Genomic DNA, 25474 nt, shown 5'->3' with positions numbered 1-25474 from the left:
CCTCCCAAAGTGCTGGAATTACAGGCGAGAGCGCCACACCTAGCCTATTTTTTTAAATCGAATTTAACCTTTGTAATGATAGATGCTTGTCTTATTCCTAGGGAAATAATTGAAGTAATTGAGATGCTATCACCTAAAATAATCAAAAGGCTCCTGATTCAGTTAAAAGAATTCATTTAAGTACAAAGTATAAGCAGAGCTACACCAAAGAATGGTGATTAGTGCTCCCAGGGTGGGGTAAAATGAGGATTGTTTATATAGGCAAAATGAAGGTGCCAAACAGAATTACAACATTTTCTGTACTAAGGCTCATTTAAAGTTACAAATTTGATTGGCTACTATTGATTACACTTGAAGGGATTTGTTTAACTTCCTTTTGTAAAGAAGTAACAGTCATAAGGATCTATTATCTCCCAGTCGTTTAGTCTAGGTTTGAATAAAGAATAGGGAGTCTGGTTAATGTGTACATCTAAACACAAAAGTCAGAAAGAATGAAAGTAGTAATATCACACGAGCCCGCTGTCAGCGCCTAACTTTTCCCTTTGGCAAAATAAATTTGGAAGGTTCTGAAATTGTATTTTCTTTTTACATTGCCTATGTGTAAGTGTTTTTACAGGTCAGTTCATTCTGTTAAATATACGTGTGTATACATGCATACTATGTATGTGCGTTTATGTGTGTCTGTGTGTTTTTCTTTTTAACAGACGAAGCTTCACAAAAGATGTCTAAGGTAAGATCATGCTTCATGTATCTACAGCATAAGGAGAAATTGCTTTATGTTTTCAGACTGTTGGATTTATACGATTCATTATTTTTAATACAACTGATGTATTTGATTCAGTAAGACAAAGAGTTCTAATTTAGTTGTCTTTTTTTAATTTTTATAATTTCTTTTTTTTTTTTTTGAGACGGAGTCTCGCTCTGTCACCCAGGTTGGAGTGCAGTGGCGCGATCTCGGCTCACTGCAAGCTTCTCCTCCCGGGTTTACACCATTCTCCTGCCTCAGCCTCCCGAGTAGCTGGGACTACAGGCGCCCGCCACCTCGCCTGGCTAGTTTTTTGTGTTTTTTTTTTTTTAGTACAGACAGGGTTTCAGCGTGTTAGCCAGGATGGTCTTGATCTCCTGACCTCGTGATCTGCCCATCTCGGCCTCCCAAAGTGCTGGGATTACAGGCTTGAGCCACCGCACCCGGCCTCATTATTATTATTTTTTAAGACGGGAGTCTTGCTCTGTCACCAGGCTGGAGTGCAGTGGCATGATGTCAACTCACTGCAACTTCAGCCTCCTATGTTCCAAGTGATTCCCCTGGCTCAGCCTCCAGCCTCTGGAGTAGCTGGGACTGCAGACACTTGCCACCACGCTGGCTAATTTTTTGTATTTTAGTAGATATGGGGTTTCACTATGTTGACCAGGGTGGTCTTGATCTCTTGACCTCGTGATCCACCTGCCCTGGCCTCCCAAAGTGTTGGGATTATAGGCGTGAGCCACCGCGCTCGGCCTGGTTGTCATCTTGAAAGCTTGGAGCTTTCTCTTTTTTTTCAGGCTTCTACTTTTTTTTTTTTTTCACACACATCAGTAACAGTCCTTTTAGCCCCCTTAGTACATTCCCAGCAGACCAAATAATTTAGAATTCTAATAATTTATTATGATGAAATTGATGGGGCTCTTAGACTTGATAAATTGGTTTAAATCAGCCCTTACAAGTTAGTTCAGAGAGAAATTAGTTCTAAAGAACAAGCTGAGAAAAGCAGAACTTGTGGTTAACGTTGCAAGATTATTATTTCTCTGGTTTTTTATCTTTGAGTCCTATGGGTGTTCATTACTATCCAATGCAAAATCATCATACCAGTTTTTGCATTTTATACCAGTGTTAGCGTGGAACACAGATAAGCAAAAAAAAAAAAAAAAAAGTCATTTTTTCACCACTCAGAAATAACCACTGTTAATATGCTACATATATTCTTTTTCACCCGTGTGTGCATTTGACTATACATTTGCAAAATGTAGTCCTAAAGGAAATACTATTTTATATCTTGCCTTTTTCAATTAATTAATTGATTTTTAAAATTTCTTCTCATTCTCAGTGTGCCACTGTCTAGATTCTGGTTTTACTTCTGCTATTCTTGTCTTCTCACATCTCTGTCCTCTCTCTCATCAGATATTCTACCAAGAAATATTGATGCCTCAGTGTAGTCAGCTATGATCTTCTCATTCTGTCTATTCTTTCTTGGTCTTTGACGCTAGATACTCAACATTCCCACCTCTAATTTGCCTGCCTCACCCTCGGTGAAACTATTCTATAGAGCTAGAATCACAGCAAGAGAAATGCCTTTTTCGTGGATACTTTTCAGAAATGCATCACAAACCTAATACCTGGGGGAAGCTATTCTTTAGCCAAGTTTGTTGAATGAAACCATTCATTCAAAGTACTGTCAGCTGTAGCAGTACTTTGTAAGCTTAACTGATTTTCCTGGAACTCCATAGTCTCTCAAGTCAAAATTTGAAATTGCGTTAAGATGTATTAAGCATGTGTCTTCCATGTATTGTTAAATTTCTAAGCAATACTGATTAACACAGTGTTAATTTTCAGTCAGCATATAACTAAAGAGTTCCACTAGATTAGTTTTTCTTTTTTTAATGCTCCTGATTGAATACTGCTGGTTTTCTGATAGAAGTGTGACTTTCTGGAAGTGTTTGTTTATACTTTTAAAACAATTTGTGAAAACTACTGATAACCTGTTTCATGTCTGATTATATCTTAAAAGCAACTACTAAGGTGTTTGTTTGTTTGTTTTTAATCTTGTTTAGCAACAGCCAACTCAGTTTATAAATCCAGAAACTCCTGGCTATGTTGGATTTGCAAATCTCCCCAATCAAGTTCACCGAAAATCAGTGAAAAAAGGTTTTGAGTTCACACTGATGGTGGTCGGTAAGAAATTAATTTATAGTCTCCAACTTACTAAATAAGTATCTCCCCCTTCCAATCTCTGGAGTATAATAACATGATCTGTAAAGTAAGAGGCAGAGTCAAATAACTTGGGAATTTGAACAAATATATGTATATTCATTCGAAAATTTTCCTGAGAAGCAAAATTATTTTTCTGTCCCTGCCTTATTTACATGTAGTGAGAGTTTACTCGTTGTGTCAGCTCAGCTCCAGAGTGGCCTCCAGTGATTCGTGTCTCCTGGTATTCACAACCTTTTCTTAACCCTTCCTGCATTGAGTAGGGTTTTACCTGTGTAGCCAGCGGGACATTGTGGAAATGAAAGTGTGTGGTTTTCTAAGACTAGGTCATGAAAGACATTGTGGCCCCCACCTTGCCTTTTCCCAAATTACTCACTCTGGAGGAAGCCAGCTGCCACGTCTAGAAAACACTCAAGCAGCTTACAGGGAAGCCCACCAAGTAAGGAACCAAGGCCTGCCAATGGCTATGTAAGTGACCCATTTCAGAAATATCCTCCAGGCCAGGCATGGTGGCTCTCACCTGTAATCTTAGCACTTTGGGAGGTCAAGGCAGGCAGAGGATTAAGCTCAGGAGTTGAAGACCAGGCTGGGCAACATGGTGAAACCCTGTCTCTACAGAAAATATGAAAACTAGCCAGGCATGGTGGCATGTACCTGTAATTCCTCTCACCTGAGCCCAGGAGGTTGAGGCTGCCGTAAGCTGAGATCATGCCACTGCACTCAAGCCTCCAGCCTGGGTGACAGAATGAAACCCTGTCTCAAAAAAAAAAAAAAAAAATCCAGGCATTTACAGTGTAACATTCACAATATCTAGTAGAAAATTGTGTGGCATCAAAGAAGCAAAACCTGAACATAATTAGGAGAAAAATCAGGCAATAGAAACAGATCCAGAAATGACAGAGACAGTAGAATGGCAAAGAAGAACTCTATTACTTAAAGGAAAACATGAATATAATAAGATAAATGAAAGATACAACAGAGAACCAAGTGGAACTTTGAAAGATTAAAATACAACCGAAATAAGAAATTTTCATCATAAGCCTGACAGCACATTATACACTGCAAAAGTGAAAGGACAGTAGAAGCACAGTAAGGGAAAAGCTAGAAAAAAAAAAGAAATTGAACGTGTCCTCAATGTCCTTTGGTACCCTGTAAACAGTCTAATATATGGATTATATTCACAGAGAAGACAGGAAAACAAAAATCATGAAAAAATAATGTCTGGGAATTGTCCAATTTCAGCAAAGTTATAAATGCACAGATCCAGGAAGCTTGAAAAATAGCAGGCAAAATAAATATAAAGAAAACTATACCAGGATGCATCATAATAAGCTACCAGAAACTACTGATGAAACAACAAGCAGAAGATGTAATAGAGAAAAGCACACCAAAGCACGTAATAAGCAAATAGACCATAGATAAACAGAGGTCTTTAAAAGTAGCCGGAACAGGCCTGTTGTGGTGGCTCACGCCTGTAACCCCAGCACTCTGGGAGGCCAAGGTGGGTGGATCACTGCAGCCCTGGAGTTCAAGAGCAACATGGTGAAACCCTGTCTTTACAAAAGATAGGGAAATTAGCCGGGCTTACTGGGGGGTGCCTGTAATCACAGCTACCTGAGAGGCTCAGGTAGGAGGATCACCTCGGCCTGAGATGTCAAGCCTGTGGTGAACTGTGATCGTGTCACTGCACTCCAGCCTGAGTGACAGAGTAAGACCCTGTCTCGAGGAAAGAAAAAAAAACAAATGTAGCCAGAACAAAGAAATTCATTACATACAGGGGATTGAAGGTAAGAGGAGTGACCACTGAATTGTCATTAGGAATAATGTAACTGGCCGGGCGTGATGGCTCACGCCTGTAATCCCAGCACTCTGGGAGGCCAAAGCGGGAGGATCACTTGAGGTCAGGAGTTCGAGACGAACCTGGCCAACACGGTGAAACCCCAGCTCTGCTAAAAATGGAAAAATCTGGGCATGGTGGTGCATGCCTGTGACCCAGCTACTTGGGAGGCTGAGGCAGGAGAATCACTTGAACCCGGGAGGCAGAGGTTGCAGTGAGCTGATATCGCACCACAACACTTTAGCCTAGGGACAGAGCAAGACTCCATCTCAAAAACTAAGTAGAAATTGTCTGGATGCAGTGGCTCACACCTGTAATCCCAGTACCTTGGGAGGCTGAGATGGGCAGATCACCTGAAGTTTGGAGTTGGAGACCAGCCTGACGAACATGGAGAAATCCCACCTTTACTAAAAAAAATACTAAATTAGCTGGACGTGTTGGCACATGCCTGTAATCTCAGCTACTCGGGAGGCTGAGGCAGGAGAATCGCTTGAACCTGGGAGGTGGAAGTTACAATGAGTTGAGATTCCATCATTGCACTGCAGGCTGGGCAACAAGAGCGAAACTCCATCTCAAAACACGATGGATCAAGCCTGTAATCCCAGCACTTTGGGAGGCTAGGCGGATCACCTGAGATGGGAAGTTTGAGACCAGCCTGACCAACATGGAGAAACCCCGTCTCTAGTAAAAATACAAAATTAGCCAGGCGTGGTGGCGCAGGCCTGTAATCCTAGCTACTTGGGAGGCTGAGGCAGGAGAATCACTGGAACCTGGGAGGTGGAGGTTGTGGTGAGCCAAGATTGACCATTGCACTACAATCTGGTCAGCAAGAGTGCAACTCCATCTCACCAAAAAAAAAAAGAAAACTGAAATTAAAAAATGAGAAAAGGTGTATGTGGCAGGCAGTAGAAGTAATATAAATCTTTTTTTTTTTTTTTTTTGAGATGGAGTCTCGTTCTGCCGCCCAGGCTGGAGTGCAGTGGCACGATCGCGGCTCACTGCAAGCTCCACCTCCCGGATTCACACCATTCTCCCACCTCAGCCTCCCAAGTAGCTGGGATTACGGGCGCCCGCGGCCACGCCCAGCTAATTTTGTTTTTGTATTTTTAGTACAGATGAGGTTTCACCGTGTTAGCCAGGATGGTCGCAATCTCCTGCCTTCGTGATCTGCCCGCCTCGGCCTCCCAAAGTGCTGGGATTAATATAAATCTTATACAAACTTTTTCACAAAATAGATGAGTAGGAAACACCTACCAGCCTATTTTATTAAGCCAGCATTATCCTGTTATAAATGACAAGAAAACTACAGACTAATACATGTTAGAAATGCTTGTTTCGGCCGGGCGCAGTGGCTCACGCCTGTCATCCCAGCACTTTGGGAGGCCGAGGCGGGCGGATCACAAGGTCAGGAGATCGAGACCATCCTGGCTAACATGGTGAAACCTCGTCTCTACTAAAAATACAAAAAATCAGCCGGGCGAGGTGGTGGGCGCCTGTAGTCCCAGCTACTCGGGAGGCTGAGGCAGGAGAATGGCGTGAACGCGGGAGGCGGAGCTTGCAGTGAGCCGAGCTGGTGCCACTGCACTCCAGCCTGGGCGACAGAGCAAGACTCCGTCTTAAAAAAAAAAAAAAAAATGCTTGTTCCTCGGTGCCGTAAAGAAATAGCACTTGAACATAAATTCAGTTTCCTCAGCAAGGCCATTTTTACTTTGTACAGAATGGGTGCACTCGCCATCAGTTTTGTCGCGAGAATACACCAAACAAAGAGGATCATTTATAACCTGATGCATCTACCTTGCTGTTGTTTCCATTGGCTGGAATGGGACCTCACCTTCCTTATTTGTCCTGATTGACTAGCAACTTAGAACTTTTTAAAAGAGGCAAAGGCAGAGAGCAGAACAAAGGAAGGAGGAATGTTGAGAAAGGTAAAATCACCTTCAAATAAGGAAGAGCAGCAGGCTATGCCCTAATGCTTGCTTGGACCACCATAAGCATGCCAGGGCAAATTCAGGCTAAATTGTAGGCGCTGAGAACATAAAGTACGTTGATTTCCTCATCACGGCTAGCAGATGATTTAAGAATGTTAGCACATGTCTTTGAAAAAAATTTTTGCTTCTGAGAGAAGTTACTATTTATTCCTAATTAGATGATGAGGAAAGTCTTTGAAGAAGAACTTCTACTTTACTTTTGACGTATACGTGAACTAGACATGGACATCTTAATTAAATCTTACCAAGTCCAGCAATATATCTAAATAAAAAGACAATGCACTTAGTTCTGCTATGATGCAACCTGTGTGTTTCTAAAATAATCCCCATACCATACCATCCAACATGATGAATAAACACCACAGAGCTTATCAGAGCTTATGGAGAAGATAGGTACACAATACTCAGAACCTTCATCAGTGACACAATGGGAGAAAAGATAGGAGCACAAGAGTTATACCAGTCCACATGTAAATGGCTGAAAAATAATCACTACACCATATAAGCCCTGAGGTTTGGTTTGTGCAAGTGGACATCAGGAGAGTTGCAACTTGTGCGCTTTTGTGTAGCTGTGGAAGGAGGATTTTCTAAAGTTGGGAAGTCATAACACTAGGTGTAAACTGGGTGTGGCTCATAACAGGCGGTAAAGAAAGACATAACACTAGGTGTAAACTGGGTGTGGCTCATAACAGGCGGTAAAGAGAGATGGCTGATAGATATTTAGGGTGTGTGTTGGGAATATCTCCAGGTGGTTTGATTCTGTTGGATGCAGAATTAAACACAGTTTTCTGTGTTCACCTAGTTTTTCACCAATGAGATCGTATATAAGCAAATAGGAAATTTGTATTATGCTGCTATTGTTCCCTAATGTGTCAATCCCATTGGAACAAATTCTCATTTTCAAATTAGAACGGACTAAACAAATGGAGTTTATCTCAGGAATACATGGTGTAACATTCAAAGTCATTGTCATTCACTGTAGTTATTAAAGAGGAAGATGATGTTAGCTGAAAAATGAATTGTAAAAATCCAGGACCCACTAAAGATAAGATAGTAGGCTGGGTGTGGTGGCCCATACCTGTAATCCCAGCACTTTGGGAGTCCAAGGCTGATGGATCACCTGAGGTCAGGAGTTTAAGACTAGCCCCGCCAACATGGTAAAACTTCGTCTCTTTAGTACTTTTGTAAGGTACTGAAGTTAGCCGGGCATGATGGTGGGTGCCTGTAATTTCAGCTACTCTGGAGGCTGAGGCAGGAGAATCGCTTGAACCCGGGAGGGAGAGGTCTCAGTGAGCCGAGGTCATGCCATTGCACTCCAGCCTGCATGACAGAGTGAGACTCCATCTCAAAAAAAAAAAAAAATCACAAACAAGAGTATTAATAATTTTAAGACAGTACCACTTAACAGTTGCAAAAAATATTGTTTAGGGATAAATTTAACAAAATGTGCAAGACCTATACACTGAAAACTACAAAACACTACTGAGAGAAAACCTAAATAAGTTGTGTAAGATCTGCCCCATTTGTGGATTGGAACTGTTATTCCCTTTCTCCCCCAAATTGTCCCATATTTTTTCTGAGACAGTGTTGCTTTGTTATCCAGGCTAGAATGCAATGGTATGATTTTGGCAACCTCCACCTCCCAGGTTCAAGTAATTTTCATTCCTCAGCCTCCCCAAGTAGCTGGGATTACAGGCACGTGCCACCATGCCCATCTAATTTTTGTATTTTTAGTAGAAATGGCATTTTGTCATGTTGGCCAGGCTGGTCTTGAACTACTAGCCTAAAGTGATCCACCTGTCTCAGCCTCCCAGAGTGCAAGGATTACTACTGGTGTGAACCACAGTGTGCAGCCCCAATTTTCAGAAATAAAAATTAACAAGCTGATTCTAAAGTTTAAATGTAAATGTAGAGGGCCTAGAACAGACAAAAACAGTTTAGAAAAAGAGCAAAGTTGGAGGATTACAGTCTCTGATTTCAAGACTTAACAGCAGTAATCAAGACAGTGTGGTGTAATCAAGACAGTGTGGTAAGGGTAGATACACAGATCTATTGAGCAGAGCAACAGCCAAGAAGTAGATCAATCAATATGATAAGTTCAATTTTTTTGTTTTGTTTTTTGAGAAAAAAGCCAAGTTGATTCAGTGGGGGCAAGGTTAGTCTTTTTGCAGTCTGTAACAACTAGATGATTATGTGTGAAAAAATGAACTCAACTCCTGCTTCACACTGTGTGTCAAAATTAATCTGAAATGATAGTTGATTTAAATGTAAAGCTATAAAAATTCTACAAGAAAATGGGCAAAAAATTTTTTGACTTTGTAGTAAGCAGATTTCTTAGGACATGGAGAATAAAAATTGTAAAAATATTTGTGCATTATTAAAAGTTGGCCTTCTTCAAAAGACATCAATAGGAAAATAAAATGTGAGGAACTCAAAGTATTCATAGTACCATATCTGACAAAGGATATGTGTCCAGAATATATAAAAATCTTTTACAGATCAGTGAGGCAAATGACCCACTTACAAAGAGGGGGCCAAAGATCTGAATAGACATTCCACTAAGGAAGATAAACAAATAGCCGGTAAACCCACGTAAACATGTCCACATCTTTGGTCATCAGGGAACTATGCATTGAAACCACTACATGCCACCACACATCCACTAAAACGCAGGCACTCCAGGTGTCAGCAAGGATGTGAAACAACTGGAACTCGTATTAGTGAGCATGTAAAAATGCCACAACCAGTATGGAAGCCAGTTTGATACTTCTTTAACAGTTAAGACCCAGCAATACCGCTTGTAAGTGTTTACACATAAGAAATGAAAACATGTCCATAAAGACTTGTATGTGAATGTTCATAGCTGATTTTCTCAAAATAGCCCCAAACTGGGGAGAGCAAAGGTATCTAGAGAGTGGGTTAACAAATTGTGGTGTAGCCATACAATGGAATGTTGCCGAGCACTGCAAAGAAACGAACTACTCATAGATGCAACAGCATGCGTCAGTCTCAGAGCTGTGTCGAGCAAAAGCAGCCAGACACAAAACAGGCCATGCTGTATGATGCCATTTAAAAGTTTTAGAATAAGCAAAGCTGATACGTAGTGACAGAAAGTAGATTGGCGTTCGCCTGCAGTGGGGACTGGAGAGGGCAGACTTCACAGGTACACAAAGGAACTCTAGGGTTACACAAATAATCTTTTATCTTAAGTGGAGTTTGGTTATCTGAGTATCTACTTTTGTCAAAACTGTACAGTTTAAATGGGTGTATTTTAGTATTAACAAATTGTGCCTCCATAAAGTGGATTTAAAAGAAAACAGGTAGGGGGTTGAGGGTGAGTAGTGAAAAGTAGAACTAGAAAGCCACAAGAACCCTCAACTTTCAAATTGTATTAATAGCTCAAGAAAAATGAGTATATCAGGAAAACCCTAGCACACGTAATTGGTAAAAGAGAAACTATTGAAGAGGAAAGGCATAGTTTTTTAAATTGTGTCAGACTTCTAAAGAAGTAGGCAAGTTCACAAAGTAACAGATCAAATGCAAATGAAAGACTACAGATGTTGGGGCAATAGTCTGCAAGGGATTCTGAAATCACGAATGACTTATTCAGCGACATCAGGCAAGGAAGCCAGGTTGCAGACTGTCTGTGAGACAATTTGGTGACCATATTGCTGTAGATCCTAGTTAGAGTGATAAATAATTATATTTAGTTACTCTCAGCCGGGTGCGGTGGCTCACGCCTGCAATCCCAGCACTTTGGGAGGCCGAGGCGGGCAGATCACGAGGTCAAGAGATGGAGACCATCCTGGCTAACACGGTGAAACCCCATCTCTACTAAAAAATACAAAAAATTAGCCCAGCAAGGTGGCGGGCGCCTGTAGTCCCAGCTACTTGGGAGGCTGAGGCAGGAGAATGGTGTGAACCCGGGAGGTGGAGCTTGCAGTGAGCCGAGATAGCGCCACTGCAGACCAGCCTAGGCGCCGGGCGCGGTGGCGGGCGCCTGTAGTCCCAGCTACACGGGAGGCTGAGGCAGGAGAATGGCGTAGACCCGGGAGGCGGAGCTTGCAGTGGGCTGAGATCCGGCCACTGCACTCCAGCCTGGACGACAAAGCAAGGCTCCATCTCAAAAAAAAAAAAAAAGAAGTTATTACCTTGGCTACATTTATATGCGATGGTGGCTTAATTATATGAAAAGCATGTTTAAGAATAAAGCCTGTTGCCAAATATGTTACCTAATAGAAATCTAATGTAAAGATGTTTGTGTCTGAAAAAGAGGAAAGTAGGTTGTTACTGTGATCAAATTTACAGGAGGGTTGGAGCAAGCACTTGAGTACTAAAAGCTGAAGTATAATTCCAGGTGCTCACACATATTATAGGCGTTCCATCCTGAGGGCGCAGGAGTCTGGGATTGGCAGGCCAGACCTTTTTGAGACCTTCGTGAGCTGCCCGCTCCCACAGAGTCCAGCCTCACGCAGCTCTCAGTGCCGTCCTGCTCTTGCACAGCTCTGGTGGGAGTTGTTTGAATGAGCAAAAAAGCTGATCCCTTAGATTACCGCTCTTCAGGAGCCTCCCGAGAAAGGCCCTTGATGCATAGTGTCTGAGAAAGCAGTTTCATTTTCGTGTTGGTTAAAAAATTTTAAATTTGAAGAGAAATTCCCTCAGATTTGAAAGCTACTTCCTAATATTCCTGGAATAGGCTGTTTTGCCGTTGTATTTCTTTAGTCTAGGATTAAAAAAAAACTTCTAACTCAAGCCTAAAACTTCGGTGACAAATTTGCCTGATGGGATTTCAGAATAGTATTGTACAGTGAAGCTTCACTTTCTTACCCCATACGTATGTTTCCTTCCATGGTTGCACTGTGCCTAATACTGTTTTCTTTCTAATTAGGGAAAACATGCCATATTTTAAACTCTGAATACCTCCCATTCCAGTCTTTTTTGTCACTACTATTAGAGAAAAACTATATTAATTCTGGCACTTTAAAAAATACTTTGTTACTTTTGTAACAAGTGAAACTTCTGGACCCAGTGCATTTGGCATAGATTTACAGGCCCGGATCTCTGTGTGTCTTGTTCTCTCATTTGCTGACACGTATGTGAAAGACGCCTGGCCAGAATGGAGATACTAAAGAAAGTGGGGCAGAGCAGAGCTGGGTGCCTGCGCTGCAGTGATTCAGCCCAAGTGTAGCCTCATGTTCTGAGTTCCTTAAGCAAACCATTTGTTGATGTTACTCAAAAGCTATTCCAAGTAAAATAATCACATATACCCTTAAAATTAAGATCTGTAAGTTAGAAGTAGCCAGTGGGATATTCTAACTGCTTTTTTAAAAGCTGTCTCTGATGACTTTCTCAGCTGTTCCCCACAGCTGTTGCTACTCTAGTCAGAAAGGGATTTCATCGGTTTATCCTCTCCCTGCTGGGCTGCAGAGCTCCAGGGAGCAGGGACTTGGTTCCTTCTTGTTCTATGTCGTGTCTCTGCTCCTAGACCTGTGCCAGACATGCAGAAAGGACTTAGCAATTACTGGTAAAACCTTCTTTAAATGGAGCAAAAATGTAAAGGGGCATTGCACCACAGTTTATTAAAAGGATGACTTAATGGGATAATAGGCACTTAGTCAAATTTTTACAATCATTTTTAGGCATGTGCAACACATTGTTCTTTTCATGTGTGAAAATTGCAGTTCACTTAAAATGCAGTCCTAATTTTGTATATCTGCACATTTCAAATTCACTTTTTTGTTCTTGATTTTCCCAGAATTGTTTTTTTCTGTAAGGGACAGGGTCTCACTCTGTACCCAGGCTGAAGTGCAGTGGCATGATCATAGCCTGCTGTAACCTCTAACTCCTGGGCTCAAGCAATCTTCCTGCCCTCGCCTCCCAAGTAGCTGGGATTCTAGGTACATGCCACCACACCTGGCTAAGGTTTTGGAGTTTTTTATTTTCTTTGGTTTTTTGGGAGATGGGGGTCTCACTTTTTTGCCCAGGTAGGGTCTTAAATTCTTAGCCTCAAGTGATCCTCCAGCCTTGGTCTTCTAAAGTCCCAGGATTATAGGTGTGAACCACTGTGCCCAGCCAGAAATAATTTTTCAAGAGATGTGTACTCCTTCCTCAGGCTTTGCAGAACTTAACAGAGGGTGGTTTAGGGTGCCTAGGGGACAGTCCAGCACCAAGTGCTATGTAGTACCAAGATCAGAAGCGCTTCTCCATGCAAAATTAAGACTTAGATGATAACCTGCAATGAAGCAGTGGAATTTGTGCTTCCTTCAAATGTAAAATTTAATTTTTGGTGTTTTGCATCTTTTTTGAAGTTAAATTTCAAATATTCAGAATATATGGTCACAGTAGTTGAAGAGAGATTCTCACCTCGTTGAAAGCTTACATGGATATGTGTCGCTGAATTGGTCATGTGAACTCAGCAAAGGGAGCAGGAAAGTTGCCTGACACATGGCAGTTGCCAGTGCTGGGAAATGGGGATGGGTTTAAAGCAGGAAGAAGACAAGGTGGCAGAAGGGGGAGGTTGCAGAGTGAGGGTTCAAGAAGTGAGCCCACCAGACCACAGGCCCTGTCCTGCTCACCCGTTCCTGCAGCTCGGGAAGCACAAGTGTTCTTGACACTACAGGATAGATATGTTCAGTTTTCTGAAAATGTGGTAAGTTTAGTGACTAGCAGAACTGATCATTGAAAACCTGCTTTACATTCTGTTTGTCAAAAATAAAAACCAGGCCGGGCGCGGTGGCTCAAGCCTGTAATCCCAGCACTTTGGGAGGCCGAGACGGGCGGATCACGAGGTCAGGAGATCGAAACCATCCTGGCTAACACGGTGAAACCCCGTCTCTATTAAGAAATACAAAAAACTAGCCGGGCGAGGTGGCGGGCGCCTGTAGTCCCAGCTACTCGGGAGGCTGAGGCCGGAGAATGGCGTGAACCCGGGAGGCGGAGCTTGCAGTGAGCTGAGATCCGGCCACTGCACTCCAGCCTGGGCGACAGAGCGAGACTCCGTCTCAAAAAAAAATAAATAAATAAAAACCAACCTCTAAAGTACATTCCTCACGTTTGTGAACTGTCGTGTTTCTGATCGTATGATGTTCAAGGTCTGTAGTCTCATAGACCTGGATTCAATCTTGGCCCTGCTCCGGATAGTACTCCGACCTTGGGCAAATTAGAGTTTCTTTGAGTACACTCAAAGATCATACTCCAGACATAGTGGAACTATAGGTACTCAACACAGAATGATGTTTGCGAGGTGCTTAGCCCAGTCCAGGCCACGTGTAAACACTTAACAGATTGAATGGTGTCATATGGATAAGGTCATGACAGGGTTTTTCTTTTTATTTAAAGGTGAATCAGGTCTAGGAAAATCGACTCTCATAAACAGCCTTTTCCTAACTGATCTCTACCCAGAAAGAGTCATACCTGGAGCTGCAGGTAAAAACATTCCTATGTTACTGTAAGTGTAATTCTACATGAAGGTGCTGAAGACTGCCTAATGAATGCTTTATGTCTTAGCTCTGTGCTCTGTTTGTTCTTGTTCAACTTTGAACACAAGGAAAACACTTAGGGGGCAGGTGCTGCACCGAGGTCCTTGGATTTGGGCTGTAGACTTTCTTTGACACGTATCCATGGATCTATCCTCTCTGAGTTTGTTTTGTCTGTAAAATGTAATAAGTAGCTTCTGCCTATATTAAACATTTGATGGATTAAGTGAGAATGTTGTACATCAAAAATGCTGTGTGACTAGAAGATTGCTGGGATAGATGTTCTAATTCATCTACTGTTGGAAAGTTCCAGCACAGGACACCAGCATCCACAAATGCCTGTTGAATGAATTAGGCACACACAGTGAGAACCCAGGACTGGGGCTGCTGCAAGAATATGTAGGCCTTTCAGGATATTTTTGAATTCAGTTTTTAAATGAATTCGTAAATTCCTTCTTTTCCCAGGAACAGAAATTATGATTTTTAATATTTGTGTTTTTAACCTTCCCAAGTAGCACAATAATCTTAGCTTTAACCTTCCCCTTTCTGACTCCTCTGGGATCATTTTTGCATAATCCCCATGGTAACTTTGGAGAACCTACCTCTGCAGAGAGGTAGTGGACTCTGAAGTCACTAGTTGGGAGAATGTTGTTAATGTGAGCTTTCCTCTTCGCATGCTGCTTATATTCCCTATTAAGTTTGTTTCTTTTCTAGAAAAAATTGAAAGAACTGTCCAGATTGAGGCTTCAACTGTTGAAATTGAAGAGCGAGGGGTCAAGCTACGCCTGACAGTGGTAGACACCCCTGGCTATGGTGACGCTATCAACTGCAGAGATTGGTATGCACCCGGGTGCCCAGGGATCTGCATTTGTTTATTTAATGTACTTAAATTTATAGATCGTGTTAATGAGCGATTAAGTTTGGGGTCGCTGTATATAATAAAACAGCTAGATAATTTAAAGTGTGTTAATGTTGACTTTTTAAATAATTTAAGGAATTTTATAGAGGAATTTTTCTCTGGTACTCTAGTAGGATTTGAGATCGCAAAGCCGGTCGTCCATAGACTGCTAGTGTAAAAGAAACACCTGGATTTGAGCCGTGGCTGGTGAACGAAATACTGTAGTACATCCTTTCCACGTGGAAGGAAGTGAAACCTGTTAGAGAGTGGATTGAGTCGTAGTGTCTGTAAATGACTGCTCATTGGCATCATTTTCACAAATAAGGAAATCAAGAAGTAGAAGATAGAGCAGTCTGTCACCTGTACTGGGCAAAGAATGCCACTTTCACTGTACAGACTCCCTCCTTGTTCTAATCCTGTCAACCTAAAGCATCAGCTTTCCACCACTAGATGGAAAGGGGAAGGTTCTTTTGTCTTTCTCCTACATTTAGGAATTTCTCCCTTACATGTGAAAGTGCTGTGCTGTTTCCCAGCTCAGATAAACCTGTTCTTGACCCATGTTCTCTACCATCCTGTTCCTCTGCCCCTCTTCACAGTCACGTTCCTGAAAAGAATTGGCAGCCCTGGCCAGGCGCGGTGGCTCACGCCTGTAATCCCAGCACTTTGGGAGGCTGGTGGGGGGTGCGGGGAGGGGCTGGTCACAAGGTCAGGAGTTCGAGACCAGCCTGGCCAACATAGTGAAACCCTGTCTCTACTAAAAACACAAAAATTAGCCGGGCGTGGTGGCACATGCCTATAATCCCAGCTACTCGGGAGGCTGAGGCAGGAGAATCGCTTGAACCCTGGAAGCGGAGGTTGCAGTGAGCCGAGATCACGCCACTGCACTCCAACCTGGGCGACAGAGCAAGACTCAGTTTCTCTAAAAAAAGAAAAACTTGGCAGCCCTGTCTACACTGGCCCTCTCTCAGGTGCATCAAAACCTATTCCATTCAAGCTTTTTTTGACTCCCAGCACTTGAGGCAATTATGCTTGGCATAGTTTCCAAAAACTTCCATTTGCCAAATTTAGGAGTCAGTCTTCTGTTCTCATCTTGAAAATGAATTATTAAATTGTATATATTTGGGCAGAGGCACTTGTTTTCCCTTTGAAGTCAGGGACCCCCTGTTTTGTACCCTATGATTATTGTTAATGTTTCTATTTCTCTCAGTTTTAAGACAATTATCTCCTATATTGATGAGCAGTTTGAGAGGTACCTGCATGACGAGAGCGGCTTGAACAGGCGGCACATCATTGATAATAGGGTGCATTGTTGCTTTTACTTTATTTCACCTTTTGGACATGGGTAAGTAATTGTTTACTGTGGAGAAATGCTTTACTACATGGGTTTGTAACTTTTACCCAAACTCTGTATTTTAATATAAGAATTAATTTGAGAGAGAGAAGAGTTTTGTATGTGTTTTTTTTAAATAAGTGACACTTCTAAAATTAATTTTAGACTTAAGCCCTTAGATGTGGCGTTTATGAAGGCAATACACAACAAGGTGAATATTGTGCCTGTCATTGCAAAAGCTGACACTCTCACCCTGAAGGAACGGGAGCGGCTGAAGAAAAGGGTGAGTGAGGCTGGCCTCCTGCTCTCCCTCAGGTGCGACTAGGGGGCGTGGGGATGCAGAAAGGAGGGTGTTGGCACACTCAGTCTGCTCAGGTGTCTGCTCAGGTGTCGGGAGGCAGGGCAGGAGAATTTTTCCTGCATTTTAATGGTGGTTTTCAAGGAGAACCTAATAGTTATAAATTTTAATTTTTGCCTTCATGAAGGTATCAAAAATTTCTGTTCTTTAAATTCTCCTTATATTTAAAATGCCCTCTCTGAGTAGCAGTTGGTTACACACAAGTGCATTCCATAGGAGTTCAGTGACTCAAATACAGAAATGTGATCTCTTCATGAAGTTTGTTACTTTACCTAAGTTCTTTACTGCAAATGACCTATACAAGGGTGTGTCTAAGTGGACTGGTTCTCTGTTCTGTTTGGGACATAGCAGTTGTCAGCTAGCAAACCGTCTCTCACCCCCGGCAGCTCCTGTGGTGCGCCCGTTTCAGTCCCTCTTGTGTGTGTTTCTATAAAGCCTCTTTATTGATTCTTTGCTATGTATGTTTAAATCACTTGCTTTTTTCTGATTATATGCTCCTTAAGAAAGTCCAAATAGTTTGTATATGCCAAACTCTAAAAATACAAATATGTCACTGAACATACTGGTATGTGCACATAATCCCAGCTGCTGGGGCAGGGTAGCAGGGTACAGCAGGGGGTTGAGGCAGGAGGATCACTTGAGCCCAGAAGTTGGAGGACTTCAGCAACATTGTAATACCCTGTCTCTTAAAAAAAAAAAAAAAAAATGTTTTTTAATAAAAGAATTTCTAAGCCGGGTATGGTGGCTCACGCCTGTAATCCCAGCACTTTGGGAAGCTGAGGCAGGCAGATCACCAGAGGTCAGGAGGTCGAGACCAGCCTGACCAACATGACAAAACTCCACACATCTCTAAAAAATTACAAACGTTAGCCGGGCGTGGTGGTGGGCGCCTATGGTCCCAGCTACTTGGGAGGTTGAAGCAAAAGAATCGCTTCAACCCAGGAGGCGGAGGTTGTTTGCAGTCCAGCCTGGGTGACGGAGCAAGACTCCGTCTCAAGAAAAAAAAAAAAAAAGAATTTAATTACCCACAGAAAGAACAACTGTTAAGTATATATCCTTCTAGAACATGGCTTATGTTTTTGGTTTTACAGAGTGAAATCACATAGTAATACTATTCTGCCATTTGATTTTTCTGTTTAAAAATATTTGGAAGCATCCTCATATATATACTATATCCTGATACTTACTGGATGCACAGCATTGCACTGTATGAATATACTCTACGTTGTCCAGTTTCCTGTTGATGAATAATTGGCTTACTTTTTGTTTTGCTCTGGCCCCTTTTCTTCTTTAACCAAATTCACTATTTCTTTGCCCCTTGCTATTTCTTTTTGCTAGTGATACCCTCTGTCTGGACCAGTCTTCCCTCAGATACCTGTGTGGACAACTCCATCACTGAGCCCAGCGCTACACACACAGTTTCACATCTCCATCCCCTGCTCTGCTGGTAGCACTCGCCCCACACTGCATAAAGTATTTCTCCAGTGTATTTGTTGGCTTCTCCTGACCGCTGACCCCGGGTCCTGAGATCAGGAATCTGCTTTGTTCACTTATGTATTACCAGACTTCCGAGTAATGTCTGGCACATAATAGATTTGTTGCATAATTGTTGTAATGAACATTGGTGCACATCTATCTTTTCACAATTGTGTGAGCCAAACGAATTCTTAGTAGGAAATAAAATTTAAATAATATTTAAATTTTTGAAGGATGACTAAATTTGCTCTAAAGTAAGTTCGTAACAATTTACATTTCCAAAGTGTACTCTTCTCTCCACCCCCTAAAACTGTCCTGGTTACGCTGCCAGTTTTTGTAATGTGTTTCCTGTCTGAGAAATCGTATCTCATTTGAATCTGCATTTCCTTGATTGCTGAAGTGAGCATCAGTCCTGGTGGTGATGCCCGTTGGTGTGTTCTCGCAGGTTGCAGGGGCTTGGCTCTTGCTTTTTTATTGATTTAACAGATACACTTCTTATTTTTAGATGTTGACTATCACGTTGCAGATGATTTCACCTGGTTTGACTTTCATGTTTTCACATTTTTTCTGGTGTTTTTTTCCAAAGCAGTTTTTAAGCAGCACGTAGTCATGTTTGGCAGCCTGTTCCTAAATTGTCTCAAGTGCCTGCCAGTGTTTTAGGAAGTATTTGAACCTTTGAAGAACCCCTGGAAGCGTAGACGTTTTTATGCTAATAAATACTTTAGCAATTCCCACTTAGGGGAGCTTTACCTTTTGTACTCTGCTACATTAAATTTCTTTGAGATAGAGATGGGGGTGGTGTCAGGGTTAGAATGCTCTAATTCTCATCTCTAATCCTGTATGCAAAACACTTAGTGCTTGATTACAACATCTGATGTGAATCAAAATACTTCGAGCTTTTATCCCTTCCTTCTTGGGCCTCTTTAATCACTTCTGTTTCTCCAGTTTCTCCTTGATGCCTACCAGTTTGTTCATTCTGCTGTATCTGAAAGAACCTCTTGCCTCCTGCCAGCCCCTACTAGCCTCTTGCCTTCACCAGCCTATCTTTTAGTCAGACACTTACTGGTAGCTGTTACCTGCCCTCCCCATGATCGTGTTCACTCAGGCTTCCTGTCATCCACCTGCAGTTGCTCTCTCGTGGGCTTGGCCAACAGTTCAGTTCTCAGATGTGGGCCCCACCCGTGGGGTTGGTGTGATTGGCAGTTCTCCTGAAACTTCCCTTCCTTGGCTGCTGAGCCACTGTGTTTGCTTTTCTCTCTGCTGCTTTTTACCACCTACCTTCCTGAGCCCTGGAGGTCAGTATTCCTTAATAATATTTTGATCACATTATTTCTGTGGCTTCTGATTTGCCCTTCCAAGTATCTTATTTCTTGTTGTGAACCACACGTACCCACAGGAGTCCTCTTTTGACCACTGATGAACTCCTGTCCTTCCAACTTCCCTGTCTCTCTAAATGGTCCCACAATTCTTGAAATCTTCCAGATTGAGAAATGTGTACATTATTTTTTATTCATCACTTTCTGACTCCTTTCCTTACTTTTAAATAGCTTACTAAATGTTTCCAAACTCTTGTCTCCTCCAAAGTATAAGCTCCATCTTTATGAGGCCAGCATAGGACAAAAGATGAGGTTGGCGTGGATGGGTAATAGACCAGGAGAGGGGCCGTGAGATGAGGACAAGTGAACAAGTTCATGCTTCTTATTGCTCAGTTTCTCCCAGAGATAAGATAGTTCCTCCCATTTAGGAATAAGGATTTATGTAAAGACTGAAGGTCGAGTTACAGAATCAAGGATGTAGAGAGGAGGGCCTTTTCTGGAGTTCTGAATTAGTACAGACATTGTGCTAAGACCAAATCTCTGATCCATTCAAGCCCTTTTTAGGTCACATTAAGGCTTTCCATTCTTAAAACCAGAGAGCAAATCCAGTGCACAGTTTGAGGTCAGGATATTTTCTGCTCACGTTGCTTTTGTTCTCTCTTCCCTGGATGGCTCGGGTACTGGGGTGAGACAAAACAAAGCTGTGACCTGCCTGGTGCCTGTTAAGAGTGCCCACCATCTAGTGGGCATTTGAGTGCTGGGGTTTTAATTGATTGACTGATGAATGAGTTCGTATTTCAACGTCAGCCCAGTTCTTTCTCCCCTCAAGCCCCATCCCCCACACTATGCCTGCCTGATAGGTCGGACTGTGGGATTTTGCTGCTGGCTGCTGGCTACCTGTTGAATGAAATACAGATCCCCTGGTCGCTAGTCTGGTGTTCATGGAACTCTCTACTTTGTAACTCCAATTTTTGTTCCCGTATCCAACTGGATGTCTTAGATTCCAACCTTTTGAATTTCTTGTTGTTCTCAAAATCCACTCCATGTGTCTTCTCTGTACCTTTGACAAGGTTTTTTTTTCTTTTTTTTCCCCCATCTGGGGTACATCTTCCTTCTCTCTGCTTTTAAGACTCCTGCCTGTTCTCCAGGGTCTTCTCATGCCTATAGCTTCTCTGCGGCAATTGCCCTTCTTGAGGCTGATTGTGATATGATTTCCATTTTAGCTGTTGTGTTGGGGCTATCGTTAGTCTTCCTACTGCTTTGTACATGGAGGGTAGTGGTGCATTATTGCTATTTTTTTTTTTTTTTTTTTTTTTTTTTTTGAGACGGAGTCTCGCTGTGTCACCTAGGCTGGACTGCAGTGGCACCAGCTCGGCTCCCTGCAAGCTCCGCCTCCCAGGTTCATGCCATTCTCCTGCCTCAGCCTCCCCAGTAACTGGGACTACAGGCGCCCACTGCCACGCCTGGCTAATTTTGTGTATTTTTAGTAGAGACAGAGTTTCACCGTGTTAGCCAGGATGGTCTCGATCTCCTGACCTTGTGATCCGCCCACCTCAGCCTCCCAAAGTGTTGGGATTACAGGCATGAGCCACCGTGCCTGGCCGCAGTTTTATAAATTTATTTGACAGTAACTTGCATAATCAGTTTGATTATTGACGTTTGAATGATTCTGATGTATTTCTTACACAATGAGTTAGAATTGGCTATAATAACATAGGCAGTTTGCTAAAATTGATCCTGGTTTTGTCATTCTCTCAGATTCTGGATGAAATTGAAGAACATAACATCAAAATCTATCACTTACCTGATGCAGAATCAGATGAAGATGAAGATTTTAAAGAGCAGACTAGACTTCTCAAGGTAAGAACTGGCTTCAAATGCACAACATAAATAACTCCTGTTTACTGTTGTCCATGTTAAGATGAGAGCGATTGTCTGGGTATGTTGCTTTAAATATATTTTAAGGCCTCGCAGTGGCTCATGCCTATAATCCCAGCAGTTTGAGAGGCCAAGGCAGATGGATCAGTTGAGGCTAGGAGGTCCAGACCATCCTGGCCAACATGGTGAAATCTCATCTCCATCAAAAATACAAAAATGAGGTGGGTGTGGTGGTGCACACCTGTAGTCCCAGCCACGCGGGAGGCTAAGGCGGGAGAATCACTTGAACCCAGGAGGCAGAGGTTGCAGTGAGCTGAGATCGTGCCACTGTACTCCATCCTGGCGACAGAGCAAGAGTCTGTCTCCCAAGAAAAAAATACTGTACAGCTATCACCTAAAGCTTAGAAATTTTATTGTAGGTTTAATTTGTTTTCATACAGTTTGTCCCATGTGGAAGGTATCTGACAGTTCTCAAGAAAATGTTACGTACCCCCAGATTTCCAATTAAATTTTGTAGTCAGTAGCAATGTGTTAAGTCTGTGCTGATGTTCTCGTGTTCACAGTGAACTCTGGGGTTCCCTGTGTGGAGCCTGTCTACTCTGTGTGTCTCTTTCTAGGCTAGCATCCCGTTCTCTGTGGTTGGCTCCAATCAGTTGATTGAAGCCAAAGGAAAGAAGGTCAGAGGCCGCCTCTACCCCTGGGGTGTTGTGGAGGTGGAGAACCCAGAGCACAACGACTTTCTGAAGCTGAGAACCATGCTCATGTAAGACATTTGGTGTGTTCCTTCTGGCAGAATTTGGCATGAAGAATATGGATTTTAAACGGGGTGTACACTTGACCTCCAAGGTAGTTGCAGCCAGCAGCTTCATTGCCATCCTCAGTGTTTCTCACATTGCAGAACTGGTGTGGGGCTGTTGCAGCTTGGTGCTGAGAACCCTCACCCAGGGGCCCTCTGTGGCACTACTAAACTAACTCTTCTGCCTGTGGCCTGTAACCTGTAGTACCTTTCCTTCCTGCTAAGATCTTATATCTTTGATGTTAAAAGGAGACTAGAACCTAAACTGGGGTCTGAGAGGTCCCCGGTGCTGGTAAGGAAATGGTCAGACGGTGCTGCTCCAGGCTGAGCCACACCTGGGCCCTGCTCCCCAGTCTGAGACTCATTGGATGGCCCTGGTTAGCTTTTTGTGTCTTCCATTTATTATTAATAACAATTACAGACCTGACTACAAAAATACACGTCTTTTCCTTTAAAAATAAATTTCATGGCTGGGCGTGGTGGCTCACGCCTGTAATTCCAACACTTTGGGAGGCCGAGGCTGGCGGATCTCGAGGTCAAGAGTTCGAGACCAGCCTGACCGACATGGTGAAACCCCATCTCTACTAAAATTACAAAAACAAAATTAGCCGAGCGTGATGGCACGCACCTGTAATCCCAGCTACTCAGGAGGCTGAGGCAGGAGAATCACCTGAACCCGGGAGGCAGAGGTTGCAGTGAGCTGAGATTGCGCCACTGCACTCCAGCCTGGGAGATGGAGTGAGACTCTGTCTCAAAATAATAAAAATAAATTAATTAATTAATTTCACATACAGTAGCATGCATACATTGCTTTTACTTTTGAAAAAAGAGGCTGAGGCCGGGTGCGGTGGCTCACACCTGTACTCCTAGCACTTTGGGAGGCCAAGGCGGGCGGATCACTTGAGGTCAGAAGTTTGAAACCAGCCTGGCCAACATGGTGAAACCCTGTCTCTACTAAAAATACAAAAAAATTAACCACGCGTGGTGGTGGGTGCCTGTAGTCCCAGCTACTTGGGAGACTGAGGCAGGAGAATCTCCTGAACCTGGAGGCAGAGGTTGCAGTGAGCCGAGATTGCGCCACTGCACTCCAGACTGGGCAACAAGAGCGAGACTTCATCTCAACAAAAAGAACAGGCTGAGAGTATCGCTTAAACTATACCTCTTTTATCAGAGGACTTCAAAGAATGACCGATATGGAGAAATCAATGTTTTGATTAGCTGAAAGTTGCTATATATTTGCCACATGTCTCACTTAGTTTAGCAATTTGTAGTAAGTTAAAATCAGTAACATGTTAAAACATCCAAGCTCTGTCAAACACAATTTAATGGTCGTGTAAGAAGTTAAGTGCACTCAGCTCCTCCAGGGCTGCATCCTTGGCTGTCCCTATCCCCATTATTGAGGTGGGTGTAGAGGCTGAAGACGGGGTTTGGGGACTTCACTTTAGTGTCAGTTGTGTTTCTCACAGTGAGGTAGAGTGAGCCCCTCCTTGGCTATCTCAATCCATTTCCCTGGATCCTGAATAAATAGGAGTGTGTTACAATGTTTTGCTCATTCTGGACTGCTTAAGTATTTTGAGTAAGCTAGGCAATTAAGAAGTCATAAGATGAATGGAAGGTTGAGTTGTTGACTAATATTCTTGGATCCAGAATATTAGTCCTTCACTTTATGGTCTTCTGCATAGCTTAAGCTAACCAACTCTTTCTTCTTAGAGTAATATATAAATTTTGAGTTATAGGAGGCATGAATATTTTCATTACATTTTCTGTAAGTCCTGTTAGAAGAGTGTCTTCTATTTCAGACATTGTTGACCTAAAAATCTCTTAAAATCTGTCTATCTGCCATCCTGTGGTAGAGATGGCCTCATACGGGGTGGCATTGCCTCTGGCAGAAATCCTGCTGAGAGACTCAGTCCAGACCTGTGTTTGTGTATCATTGATTGGGGAACCAAGGGAGAGCTATACCTCATTAGACGTTTCCACAGCCATACTCCTTATCCTGAAATCCCAGCAGCTTTATGTACAATTTACCAAGTAATTTTAATTACTGCTATTTCTTCTATGTACTTGATGGGTGGTTTTTTTCCTCGTGAGAATGTCACATGCATGAGGCCACCTTAGTGTATTCCTCTTCTCTTTCAGCACACACATGCAGGATCTCCAGGAGGTGACCCAGGACCTTCATTATGAAAACTTCCGTTCTGAGAGACTTAAGAGAGGCGGCAGGTCATCATCACACTGTGCCCCTTCCTCTGTATTGGTCACCCTGAGCCATGATGTTCCTCTTCCTCTGTGTGTTCAGCTCAGCCTTCTTGACCATTAAGCAACATGGTTTGGTTTCCTACTCAAAAGTTACTACAAAAGAGTTGTTAATTTAATCAAATTATGCTCTTTCAGCCTTTTAAAAAAAAAGTACATTTAATGATACGCACATACAAACTTTAGGCCAGGCATGGTGGCTCATGCCTTAATCCCAGCACCTTGGGAGACCAAGGCGAGGTAGATTGCTTGAGCTCAGGAGTTTTGAGACCATAGGATTACATGGTGAAATCCCATCTCTACAAAAATTAAAAAAAAAAAAATTAGCCGAGCATGGTAGCACATACTACTCAGGAGGCTGAGTTGGGAGGAGCAGTTGAGCCTGGGAGGTGCAGTGAGCCATAATTGCACCACTACACTTCATCCTGGGCAATAAAACAAGACCCTGTCTCAAAAAACAAACAAACAAAGACTTTAGACCTTTAGGACAGGCCAGAGGCTTGTGTCGAGTCCTCCTTCAAAAGCATCACTCTGTACCTGAGGACAAACTTGTTGCCATTAAGAAACTGCAGCGCCTGCGTTAAGGGTGAGGCCAGGATGAGTGACTTCCGAGCAGCCAGTGGCCACTGAAGCAGCAGCTTCAATCCTTGTAAAGTCCTGCAGCCGCCCTCAATCACTTTTTCTTTTTAGCCATGCTAATATGTCTTTATGTAAGTTATACATACGTTGTCCACAGTGAAGTCTAATTACGAGTTTGGAAACCACATTAAGAAAGATTTTAGAGGCAGCTAGAAAATTCCACCCTCTGGAAGCTGAGCAGGCGCTGGCCCTGAGACGGGGATTAGTGTGCTCTGCAGAGCGTGATGCTCAGGTGTGCTTGGGGAGCTCGCCCTTTGCCCCT

General features: G+C 42.8%; 1 protein-coding gene and 1 long non-coding RNA gene across 3 annotated transcripts in view; both read left to right on the top strand.

Annotated features, from left to right (window-relative positions):
- The window catches only part of SEPTIN2 (septin 2), a 40719-nt gene that overhangs the window by 8126 nt on the left and 7119 nt on the right, over positions 1-25474 (top strand). The window contains exons 2-10 of one of the 2 annotated variants that reach the window (XM_050751982.1): positions 705-730; positions 2809-2929; positions 14129-14215; positions 14980-15103; positions 16371-16505; positions 16659-16776; positions 21402-21503; positions 22139-22284; positions 24457-24540. In XM_050751982.1, the coding sequence (XP_050607939.1) occupies positions 722-730; positions 2809-2929; positions 14129-14215; positions 14980-15103; positions 16371-16505; positions 16659-16776; positions 21402-21503; positions 22139-22284; positions 24457-24540 (926 nt within the window). In that variant the 5' untranslated portion in view covers positions 705-721. Of the gene's footprint in view, positions 1-702; positions 731-2808; positions 2930-14128; positions 14216-14979; positions 15104-16370; positions 16506-16658; positions 16777-21401; positions 21504-22138; positions 22285-24456; positions 24541-25474 lie in introns of both variants that reach the window. The other variant, XM_050751983.1, reaches the window with a different exon arrangement.
- On the top strand, positions 6453-8162 carry LOC126932807 (uncharacterized). Its single transcript, XR_007718319.1, has 2 exons — positions 6453-7403; positions 7456-8162. It is a non-coding gene; the product is annotated as an uncharacterized LOC126932807 (long non-coding RNA).

This window comes from Macaca thibetana, chromosome 12 (genome assembly GCF_024542745.1).
Source record: "Macaca thibetana thibetana isolate TM-01 chromosome 12, ASM2454274v1, whole genome shotgun sequence".
Classification (NCBI taxonomy): Eukaryota; Metazoa; Chordata; class Mammalia; order Primates; family Cercopithecidae; genus Macaca; species Macaca thibetana.
This window is presented reverse-complemented; position numbering and strand designations above follow the sequence as displayed.